The 12,829-nt window shown below is 34.1% G+C and overlaps 1 protein-coding gene across 5 annotated transcripts in view; it reads left to right on the top strand.

Annotated features, from left to right (window-relative positions):
* ERBB4 (erb-b2 receptor tyrosine kinase 4) overlaps nucleotides 1-11,512 on the top strand; it is a 1,197,143-nt gene extending 1,185,631 nt beyond the window's left edge. For 3 of the 5 annotated variants that reach the window (XM_056111669.1, XM_056111670.1, XM_056111668.1), the window contains 3 exons: nucleotides 6,537-6,584; nucleotides 7,519-7,816; nucleotides 11,034-11,512. In XM_056111669.1, the coding sequence (XP_055967644.1) occupies nucleotides 6,537-6,584; nucleotides 7,519-7,816; nucleotides 11,034-11,479 (792 nt within the window). In that variant the 3' untranslated portion in view covers nucleotides 11,480-11,512. The remainder of the gene's footprint in view (nucleotides 1-6,536; nucleotides 6,585-7,518; nucleotides 7,817-11,033) is intronic. The other 2 variants (XM_056111671.1, XM_056111672.1) reach the window with 1 other exon arrangement.
* Nucleotides 11,513-12,829: the final 1,317 nt, after the last annotated feature.

The following is a 12,829-nucleotide window of genomic DNA, read 5'->3' as shown; positions in this document are numbered from 1 at the left end:
TATCAGGGGTAAGAATTAGGGGTAAAGAGACATGCTCAGGCCTTCTGTTGATAAAAATATCATTAGAAAGTCTTTCTAATATCTATAAATTTTCATCTCTAGATTTCTTATGTGTTAACTACCAGCTAATTATAAATTAGTAAAAGGTTCAAATATTACAACATGAGTGTGAAAGAAAAGCTAAACATACAAAACTTGTAGGATACCAGAAACAAATAAACATCTAGAAATTAAATCATAATGAAAAAATACAAATTCCATGTGATTTCTAATCTCAGAAAGGGTGATAAAATTCGTATTGGTTATCTTGAATGAAGTCACTAAGAAATGGTGGCATAAATGTAAATCATGTTTCATTATATCTTTTTTTGATGATGGTAACAATGTTCTTTGACTTATCATATTAGTATATGATACAGACTCTTCAAGAAGAAAGGTATAGTAAAATGAGGTTCTCAAATTTATTTTATTGACTTTGAGCCAAAATTATTTTAGGGAAAACGTTCTCTTTTTTTTTCACTGATACTTTGAAAGGATATAATAATTGCTCTCATAAAACACATACTTTTCCTTAGTGAAGCCAGAAGAGGAACTTTGTGACTAAGTCCCATACTGTGAACATTAATACATCTATAAATTAGAATACTGCCATTAAAAAGTCTTCATAATTTCTGGTTACTTAAAATAATTTCTTTCTGTTTCAAGACTGACTTTGATCTCGTCATGATAGGTAAATGTGTGTTTCCTGCATGCAAAGATAGATGTATGCATTCATGATCCTTGGAAAGATACGGATATCTCAGATGAATATATTAATTATTTATATCAACTTAAATGACTTTAGAGAGTCTCTGTAGTTTTTTGATCAGTATTTTAACTCCACATTCTACTTATTCCTTGGAGTGACTTAAAAATCAAACAAGCTGGTAGAATGACTATTCTGTACTATAAAAATTTATCAGTATATTATAACCAACACTAGTGAGTTTCAAATTCTTTTTCACAGAGAGAAAATAAACATGGGAAATTATTTGGAAGAGGTTAAGCGCTGTGAGGTGTCAAAGATAAGAGGAATGAGAATGCTGAAATGAAAACCTACAAAGAGCAGAATGAAATGTTAAGAGATTGGATTGAAAATATAGAAGCAATTTAGATATTTCCAATCTTCATTTTTTTCATATCTGTAAAATCAGTATGATGATTTTGTTTATTTGTTTTATTACATCAAATGTGCTCAGGGAATAGTCCTGGCTCAGTGCTTGGGAATTACAACTGGTGGTGCTCAGCAGTCATATAGGATGCCAGGGACTGAACCCAGGTAGACTGGGTGCAAGGCAATCTCCCTACCCTTTGTACTATTATTCCAGCCCCAATGACATAATTTTTAATTATAACACTTTTTCCTGATATGTTTTACAATAAAGGAAGCCAAAATTAATTTAGAATTTATAGCAGCTATTGTTGGTTTCTTTTTCTTAATAGAGGCATTTCCTTAATAGAGGTATATATCCAACTGTGAATCAGAAAAAACTTCAATATTAAGTAGAATTTGAAGATTGATTTTAAAAAGATACTCATTTTGGTGGACAAGGGCTGGAGTAATAGCACAGCAGGTAGGGTGTTTGCCTTGCATGTAGACCCAGGTTCAATAACTCCATTCCTCTTGGAGAGACTGGCAAGCTACCAAGACTATCCTGCCTGCATGGCAAGCTACCTGTGACGTATTCCATATGCCAAAAACAGTAGCAACAAGTCTCACAATGGAGACATTACTGGTGCCCGCTCGAGCAAATCAATGAACAACAGGAGGACAGTGCTACAGTGCAGTGCTACTCATGTTTTTAAAAGGTACCAGGTTTATATATTTTGGATTTTTATAAGAATTCTGTTTATATTTACTGATAGTATTTAAAGCTCCCTCATTCAATTTGTTCAGATTTTATTAAAATAAAACATGAGAAATATTTAAGTTCTAGGTTTAGTGAAAAATAAATAATGTGAGAACTCAAATCAGTATTATTTTTTTCACAGAATATGTAGTTATTCCTTTATTCATTTGTAAATATTTATTACATAAAATATAGTACCATTTAATATTTTATTCTTCATGCTTTATTATTTATTTTGTTTATACATATAGTGTGAAAACTCAGTTTCTTCATAAGTGTAGAGTCCCACATAACCAAACCTACTAGAATCATGAGTGTAATCCACACAAACATGAATAGTCATATGACGTTAGGTGTAAAGTATATTTGTGTGTGACTGTGTGTTCCTGCCAGCTACTTAGATCCAATAGCTTCACCTAGTTTTCTATTTTGGAGGATATGTACACATTTGTATGTGTGTGTATTTTTGTTTTGCTTTCCTGATTGCCCTGTAAAAAAGGTATTATAAATTCAGATATCTAAAAAATTGGTATGTTCAAAGGATTAGGGACAAGTCAATGGCAGAGTGCTTGACCTTCCAGGTGTAAGACCCTGGTTTAGTTCTCTGGCATTGCAAGAAAACAAAATTATTAAGAAAAATTATGTTGAATTCAGTTGTTAGAAGTATGTAATGTTGAAGTCACATGTACTTGTACATAATATAGGAACATATTTTATTTGTGTATTACATAACCTGAAAAAAAAAAGCCTAGCAGAATGTTAAAAATGTATGCCTGAGCTAGAGAAATAGTACAGCAGGTAATGAGGTATTTTTCCTTGCAGAAGACCCTGATTTTACCCCCAGGTACTACATATGATTACACTAGCACAACCAGGAGTGATCCCTGAGTGTAGTGGCAGGAATACACCCTGAGCATCATTACTCTATGGAACTGCTTAGGCAATAAATGTGTGCTTATAGATCATCAACACTATAGAGACACATATTATTTTAGTTAAAGGGATTTAGTGGTTTTTAGAAACTTTAATCCATAATTAATATTGAGTAACAATTATCAAAATATAAAAGAAACATTATCTTTTTAAGCACATGACTAATTAAGATAGAAAGTAGGCATTAAGCATGTATTTTTCTTCTAGGGGAAAAATACTATTCAATATAAAGTACCTTTACATATATATATACACATGTATATGTGTCTATTTGCATACATTCATACATACTCAAATACATCACAACACATTCACCATCTGATTAGCAATTCTAAACTGCCTAGGAACAATATAAAATAATACAAGTGTAAGAAATACTGTGTATGTAATAAGATAAAGGCTCAATCTACTTCAACTGAAGAGTAAATTCCAGGACATGATTTATGTGAAAGTGAATTTAACACCCTCTTTGATATATAAGGTGGCACTTGCCTTTTCTATAACCTCTGGCATTTGAGTCCAAGTTAATCATACAGTGTCCCGGTGATATGGCCACAAAATTAAACTTGACTTTCTCCATCACCTTTAGAAATCCCCCCACCAGGAACAAATTCCGTATCACCTGCCTGTTTGCAACCCATCTCTTTCCATCTCTATCCTGCTGACAGTAAATCCACTCACTGGCTAATTGAACAGATGCACCCAGTGCTGCTTCCTGAAGATCCACAAAGCTGGGCTTTGATGGACAGCAGAAATGGCACAATGAAAAAACAAAAGCCTTTTAGCTGAGAGCCCTGCTTTGTTCCGCTTAGAACTTTAAGGTCACTCCCGCTCATTCTGACTGTGGGGAGCTTAATTTTTTACTCCACCAGTTTACTTGCAGCTGTCATTCTTTCCAATATTAAAAGTTCAGCTCTTCTAGTATGAAGAATTTTGGTGAGGTGGGGGGTGGGGGCGGGGGGCGGGGAATGGAATAAGAAGAGCTCGTTACAAACTAAAAACAGCAAAAACAAGGAAAATCTGGCTTGGCTTTCAAGTACAAAAAGTTATTTTCAAAGCCTATAAATTATGACACAGTGATTAACATGTAATTTAAATATATTTAAACAACAATTATATCACATTTCCAGCCCAGCTAATTGGCCTCACAGATGTTCCCTTGTAGCTGCATTGCCCTTCCTGAGGAAATGAATGAGGTGCTGTTTTATCATGGAAAGAGAAAAAATGAAGAAAAAAATCACAGAATAAATGGAAACGGAAACATAAAAGCAGCCAGTAGCCCTGAAAACAATGAGTTTTTAAAGAGGTTTTGCTCATCATTCCTCCCACCACCCCCATTTTAATGACAAAAACTAGGAAGCACATGTAACAGACATTCCTGTTACTGAGATGGTATTTGGTAGTATGTGGAGAGAGAGTTGGCAGGTTGTTGATTGAAAGACCTGTCTCAGCAGGGACAGTGGGTGCATTCTAATGTGGCGTGGCCTCATATAATGTCTCCAAACAGAGTACAAAAGCTCTATTTATTTTTAATATAACATGCCTTTACAGTAGAAGATGGTCTGGTTCAGATAATTAATGTAGCTAATAAAGTATTCCTGATGAAAATGGCTTGTGAGTTACTTCTTTGATTACTTATCTCTGAAGTTCTAGAAAATGCAAAATGTGTACCAGTCAATGCTATTTCTGCAGCTGTGATTCTGTGATTCTAGTCTACTATTACCTAGTATAGCAATTCTTGCAAAGAAAGAGGTTAAAAACCAGTAATCTCTAAAACTTTGGAATACCTTGCTTTCTAATGTATTATCATGGAATTAAAATCAATTCACACTAGCCTATCTTGGCTCTTGTTTTTTATTCTAATGACGTCAGGAAATATTTATTGTACAGTATAAAATACAAAAGTTGGTCATGTCTTACCTACTAAATGTGTGATATCTGTAGTATTTACCAGAGTTCCTAGCTGTCATTAAAGAATTTAATAAATATTTGTAAAATGCTTGCTGAATAGTCAAGTTTAATGATAGGAGAGAACCAAGATTTATGTAAGGATAAAATTCCACCAAGCAACCAAGCAGTTGTCATATTTCCCTTACCCTGCCCCTGTTTTGTTTATCATTTGACCAAACAGAAAATTTCTTTTTTAGATTATGAACAAGAGTATTTGGTTTCAAACCTAAAATAATGAAAAATATACTGCATAAAGTGATGTGGAAAACAGACACATTTCAAATTTCCTCTTTAATAAATAGTTTTGGCATTTTGATGCATAGTTAAATCTTATATGCCTTCTATGTTTATACAATAGTATAGTTATTAAAATCATATGCATTAGCTTACTTTGCCTTCACTGGGAATAAGGCCAAGGGTAAAAATGGGGATATGAGCAATTGCCTGACTGACTACAGTGCTTGTAAATGAAACTGAAGATCCATGCATTTTATAAAACATACACAGCTTTTCTCTTGAACAATATGTATTTCTATGGATTGATTGTATAAGAACGAGATCTATAACTGTCCCCATGTCTTCAATGTATTGTTAGTTATGTTATTAGACAACAAATGTTCTATACTATCATGTAAGTCAGTTTGGGAGGGATTTAAAGTATAATCTCACTGTAGGAGTTCAACATTTCTCCTTAGTGCACCTAATAGACTGAATTATAGGGGATTGTATGATCCAGTTGCTATATAATTAAATGGTTAACTCTCCATCAAACCTTATTCTTCTTCAACAGTTTTTATTTAAACTTAGAGTATAGAAGCATTGACCTGGAATAATGTTTAGTTAATTCCATAGATACTTCAAGATATTACTGATTTTGAAGTTTATTTTCTTCATCTCTGTTTACGTAAAGCCAGAGGGTGGAGAAAATGTGCTTCATAAAATCAACTGGCTTTGTCTACATTATTCATTTTTTCCAGTGCCTAGAAAAGTATAAAAATTTTTGTTATACATAAAAAGTATATTTTCAGCAAATGTGTTTAATGACTGCATGACTTATATAACATATTCACTTAATATGCAATATATCATATACAAATTTCTCCATATAGTAGGTATCTATATATGTAATCATTTACTGAGAAACAGTTGGCATTCATATATCCCTTTTTATCTTAAGAAATATTGTCTTTAAAATTTAACCATAGTTTTTCTACTTTTATTTATCCAATAGACTGGAGTATTAATCTCTAAGAATATATATATACATATATATATTTATAATAGAATGCTAGGATATTTGCCCTTTTGCTAAAATAAGAAAACAACTAACTTTATAGCAAAATTATTCCAGCAAATTCAAATTGACTTTTGTTTTCTACCTAAGTTTCATCATATCAGTGAAAGTTAGTTTTGTTGTCATTTCCAGGGAAAATATTCTTCACTTATAACTAGATACTGGTTACCTATGTTTGCCTTTATTTTGTAGTTAATTAGTAGAATATTTATTGCCATCTAAAATTTTAATCCATTTTATAATTTTATCTTCATATAATTTCTTTCTTTCTCTGGGGATTGACTTAAAATATCCTCAAAACATAAATAAACCCACTTGCCGTAAAATGCATAAAGCTTTATTTTTATCAAACATCACTGTTGGGCATGTTTTTCCTTTTGGTTCATACAGCTCATGTGACTTTTCTTTCCTTTTTTTTCATTCATGTTACCTCTTATTATATCCATCATTCCATTTTTCTTTCCTATTAGAGTGAAATTGGACACAGCCCTCCTCCTGCCTACACCCCCATGTCAGGAGTAAGTATTTCATGATCAACCTTCATCTTTTAGGATTTTTTGATCTTTGCTTATCATGTTTCCTCTCTTGTCTCCCCATAATTTCCTCATTTTGCCTTTGCCAACAGTGAGCTAAGAATTTGCTGTAAATTATATAGCTACCATTGTGAATGGGCTTTTCTCTTAGTAGATAATCCAAAGTTGAAATATAATGTATAAAATTTAGCTTTCAATTTTTTCCTGAAGAATTTACCTAGGCTCATAAATTATGATCCTGGACAAGGAGGTTATTGTTATTGTTGCTTCTATGAGTATGGGTATTATGGTTAAAAAGCAAGACTTCTCAGTGACCTGTGGAGCATAGCTTTTAACAAAGCATTTGTTATGAAAATTCAATTTGGATTTGATATCAAAATAGGCAACTGTAGGAAAAGAACATAAAAAATATTATATCGTATGTCAGGTGGTTAGTAAAATAAATAAAAAGGTAAAGGTAAAGGCCCTTCCGTTGATCATCGATTTGCTCAAGCGGGCCCAGTAACGTCTCCATTGGAGACTTTGTTGCTACTGTGTCTGGCATATCGAATACGTCACGGGGAGCTTGCCAGGCTCTGCTGTGCGGGCGAGATACTCTCGGTAGCTTGCCGGGCTCTCGAGAGGGGCGGAGGAATCGAACTCTGGTCGGCCATGTTGGCCGCTTGTAAGGTGAACGCCCTACCTGCTATGCTATCGCTCCAGCCCTTCAAATTGTTTTACATAACTTACATTTTATGAAAAAATGCATTTTTAAATACTTCTAGTCTGCAACTTGATTCATTAACCATTATAGGAAAAAATTGAAAAACAAGCAGATTTTTCTCTGACACTAGCTTCCATGTCATTTTGTTTCTTGGCCTTATTTTGTACAACTATACCTCAAAATAATTTCTGTCCAAATGTGTCTCTCCTTTGACAGAACCAGTTTGTATACCGAGATGGGGGCTTTGCTACAGACCAAGGGGTACCTTTGTCCTACCGAGCTACCACCAGCACGATTCCAGAAGCTCCAGTTGTTCAGGGTGCTTCCGCTGAAATTTTTGATGACTCCTGCTGTAACGGAACCCTCCGCAAGTCAGTAACACCCCATGTGCAAGAGGATAGCAGCACCCAGAGGTACAGTGCTGACCCCACAGTGTTTGCTCCGGAAAGGAACCCACGAGGAGAGCTGGATGAAGAAGGTTACATGACTCCTATGCGAGACAAACCCAAACAAGGTACATATAGAATGCTCAGAAATAATAGACATTGATAGTCACAGTGTGTACAAGCAAAACACAGAAGGAAAATTACCAAATCACTGTTGTGTAAAAATTGACACCCCCAAAAGTTCTAGGTTTCTATTTTGGGTAGGATGATTTCTGATTCAATACAATCAAATCAACTAGAAACCTTATTAGAAATTGTAATCTGAGAGAATGTTCATCTAAATAGAAAACTGCACTGTTATAACATCACTGAGGTGACTTACTCATAAACAAGTCTGAGAAACCCAAATATGTTTTTAATTGGAATACTTGAATGGGGTATCTATCACATGATTTTATTACTGTTGTTTTATTGAATTTACTCTGAGAAACAGAAAGATCTATATTATTAACAAAAGTGTCCAAAGATTTTTTAATAGCATCAAGGAAAGATATGGTTGATTCTTTAAACTGCTGCCATTTAAATAACTTAAAAAACTTGTTATAAGAATTTAGAATATCTTATATGATATATACATAAAATTTAAAACCAAACGGTGAATATATATAAATGTATGCATTATATGTTGAAATACTCAGTTTTTGGTTTTATAAAGCACAGCAATATCTTTCCACTATAATAGAATTTTTAAGCATTCATAAAAAGAGCATTTTATTTTTAAACAGTCTCTTTCTACATGAATATAATCATAATAAGATGATTATTATTAAAAACTAATCATCAGTAATCTTCAGTGTTATCTCTAAGCTATTAAGATTCTATATTAGAGATCATGTATTCTTTAGTATATCTTCTTTTATAAAATAAAATTCAAGTATTACTAAACATATACTGCAAAACCCTATTAAAATATATGATCTATATTATTTTATATTATAATAATATAAAATATTTAATGTGTGCCCAAAGTAAAACAAGCGTAGGCTTCACTACTCTCATCCCTTGAAAAATATCTAATTGACAAGAGTTATTTCTATGTAAATAATTGCATGAATCTCCAGGTTTCTCTTTTAACTCTGGATTAGTGATCACATTGAGAAGTGTCTATGTAGAACTCACGAGAAAAAAAAAGTCAGTCTGTACACATTCACTGCAAAATATATCCAGATATTTAATATCTGAAAACTAAGTTATATGTATCTATTGCTTACTAGTTCTAAGTACAGAATTCTACTGTAACTACTCCTGCACTTCTGATTAAAACATTTTGTTGGAGTTGGGTAGGTAACTTAAAGGGTTGAATACTTTGCATGCAGTAGGCTGTTGTGAATCCTTGGCACTGCATGTTTCCACAAACACTACTGGGGCGTGAACTTTGTGCCCCACCAGATATAACCAATAAGAGAAAAGTTTTGAAATTCGGTCATTGCCACTATCACTAGCCTCCTGTTGTTCATTGATTTGCTCAAACAGGCCCAGTAACATCTCCATTGTGATATTACTGTGTTTGGCATATCGAAGATGTCACAGGTAGCTTGCCAGGCTTTGTCATGTGGGCAAAATACTCTTGGTAGCTTGCCGGGCTCTCTGAGAGGAGCGGAGGAATCGAACCCAGGTCACCCAGGTCAGCTGTATGAGAAGCAAATGCCCTATCCACTGTGCTATCACTCTAGCCCATGGAAAGAAAAGATTGAATTATATTTACCTTAAAAGATTTTTATACATTTTTATCTTAGGGTGACTGGAACTTTAAAATTCAAATTAAGACTCTTTTGTGATGTGACAGCTTACCCTAGTTTGGTATGAACAATAATATAAACAGTATGGGAGAAGAAGCTTTCTCAGTAGGAATTGAATGTCTTAATTTTATTCCAAATGTTTGTAATTTATATAAGATTTAATTTGAGCTTTATATCTATAAAAGTGAAAAACTATGACTATGCTTTTCTTATCACAAGATTAGTATAAGGATACAATCTATATATATATATAGGGTGATGAAATTGTCTTTAAATTTTTTTTACTGGAATACAGTGATAAATATTTAACTCATCCATCGGCCTGTAGGAAAATAATCCTGAGTTGTTATTAGGGTAAGTAGAGAAAGTGGAGCATTTGTTTCTGAATGGTATCATCTCAGAAAACCACTATGTCATTTCCATGCCCCAACATCAAAATATGACTAAAGCATAAAGACATTCACATCTATGTATTCAAAAGAATAATATTTTCTACCATATATTTATATTTATATATGTCTATAGTGTATAATAAGTGACATAAATAATAAGATTAAATTTGAGCAGAGCAGCATAATTAGTAGCTTTTAAAAACTTAAGTTATTAATATGCAAGATCAATTTATTAAATAAGCTATCTACTCTGTGATTAGTTTAAAACTATGAAATGCTAATTTTATATAATTCCAATGATAAATTCCTGTTTTGTGAAGATTATTGCTCATTGGAAATGAAGTGGTGGACAATTATTGTCTGCTTTTAATTATATATGTTGCCAACCAAGTCAATACAAAGTAATATTATATGTCTATATATTGGCTTCATTAATTTATTATTTTCTCTAGACTGCTCCTTTTCCATGTGATGTGTTAAAGCTTTCTGGTAGGCATCTACCAAAAACACTAAACAAACAAAACAAACCTTGTCTTCTATACAGACAGTTGTAATGGTTTCTTATAGATTAGAAAAAAAATTATATAAAAGAATCTGAATATAGATTTAAGCTATAGAAACTACTGGTAGGATACCCATGATGTATTCAATACGCCAAAAACAGTAACAACAAGTCTCACAATTTGTTGTGAGATGTTACTGGTGCCCACTCAAGCAAATGGATGAACAATGGAGAACAATGCTACTGTACTACTGTTCTTTAAAAAGGTCTGATTTTTCTGTAGTTAAAGACAATTTACCCTTGCTAGGTTGTCCTATCTACAACAAAAATGACTGACTTTTAAAAAATAGAAACCTGTCTAGGCCACATTAATAGAGATAAACACAATTTGAAGGAAAGAAGATTCATCTATAGAAACTTTTGATCCAGGCCTTACTGATACCTGGTTTTGACACTTTCTTGGCCCACATAACTCCTTTACATATGTATGTGAGCAACAGGAATGGAAATATTTTGTGAGTGCTCATGAAAAGCAAATGCGTGTGTCTTCATTATTCTAGTCAGAACAGATGACCACCCTATAAAACCTTCATCCGAGTAACTGTTTCCCAAAGCAGGTGCTAAAACTACTATATTTTTGTATTTTTCCCAGAATACCTGAACCCTGTGGAGGAAAACCCTTTTGTTTCTCGGAGAAAGAACGGAGACCTTCAGGCTTTGGATAACCCTGAATATCACAATGCTTCGAGTGGTCCATCCAAGGCAGAGGATGAGTATGTGAATGAGCCACTGTACCTCAACACCTTTGCCAACACCCTGGGCAACGCTGAGTACCTGAAGAACAACATACTGTCTGTGCCAGAGAAGGTCAAGAAAGCGTTTGACAACCCCGATTACTGGAACCACAGTCTGCCGCCTCGGAGCACCCTTCAGCACCCAGACTACCTGCAGGAGTATAGCACAAAATATTTTTATAAGCAAAATGGACGGATCCGCCCCCTTGTGGCCGAGAATCCTGAATACCTCTCTGAGTTCTCCCTGAAGCCCGGCACTGTGCTGCCTCCCCCTCCCTACAGACACCGAAACACTGTGGTGTAAGCTCAGCAGAGGTGTGAAGGTGGAGAGACAGGCCCACTCCCAGGTCCCTGACCCTTCTCTTTCTCTCCCGGTCTTCCTTCTTTACCTAAGGCCAGTCGTTTTGATGCTTTCCAGTGGAAAGCAGAAAACTGCCGTAAGAGTCGTGTGCTTAGTTAACTTGATCATGAGAAGGATGGACTGAAAGAGAAAGGCAGGGGCAACCACACTTGTTTCTTCATTTCTCTGCATGGGTGGGTCAGGAGACTGCAACAGCTAGAGATGGCCAGCAAATACAAGGCAGTGCTGCCTGCTGTCAAATTAGTTCTCAACATTTCTGTCTTTCATTGATTTCCCCCTAATATTTTTCTTTTAATACAGATGCTTGTAAGAACACGTGTTCTGTTCCTTTCCATAGGAACTAATGTACATACTTAAGCATCTCTGGAAATCCTATTAATTTTCATTAAAACAAAAGCATATATGTGTAAATATTTCATGCTAGTTATTGAGATTAAGAATCAAATTTCCAAATAGTTTTTATCTGGACAAACTAAAACTGGTCAACTTTCATGATGTTTGACACCCCATCTAATGATACTAGTTATGCTTGGAAGGACTTTTTGTTTGTTGGTTCTTCCCTATTATCTTTGCTTTGGTCTGCCCATATGTATCTCCCATTTTTGGCTTTAATTCCCAATTGCAAATCTTTTTACTTCAGAGTTTCTTCTTGTGTTGCTATAAATTTATAGGTTTAAAAAGAAGTATTTTCTAGGATGATTGACCACAATTTTAAATATGGTCCATTGAAGGGGAGGCCAAGACATAACCCATATGTAACAACACATCTAACTTTCATGTTTTACATGATATCGTAATGTACATTTCTTTCATTATTTTCTATTCTTTGACACATTCTTTTTTAGAAACGACAGTACTTGATAGGCAGTTAGTAAAGTTAAAAGTAGATGAGAATCTAGCAGTTTTGTGTGGTGTATGAAACTACTGAGACTCTCAGAGGTGTCCAATGGGAATCTCTTGAACTGGAAGAAACACACTGGATTGGGTATGTCTACCTGACAAATGCTCAGAAATGTAGTTTGCACTTAAGCGATAATTTTATTACTTCACTTTCTGAACTCCATTTTTTGGATATTGAATGAAGCAATATGGAAGAAACCAGCAAAATAATTTAAGAACATTTGAAAAACAACAGAGCTAAACTGTCAAGAAAATACTTTGGAAATGCCAAAACAAGCAAATTAGGACTTTGGAACAATATACAGGGGTTGTTATAAAAGGCCAGCACAGTATCTACACATGATACCACTTTTGCTGCACAAGGAAAGTTATCTAGTTTGTATACTCTGTAAT

This window comes from Sorex fumeus, unplaced genomic scaffold (genome assembly GCF_029834395.1).
Source record: "Sorex fumeus unplaced genomic scaffold, SorFum_2.1 ptg000014l, whole genome shotgun sequence".
Lineage (NCBI taxonomy): Eukaryota > Metazoa > Chordata > Mammalia > Eulipotyphla > Soricidae > Sorex > Sorex fumeus.
Note: the sequence above shows the minus strand (reverse complement) of the source record. Positions and strands in the feature narration are given on the sequence as shown.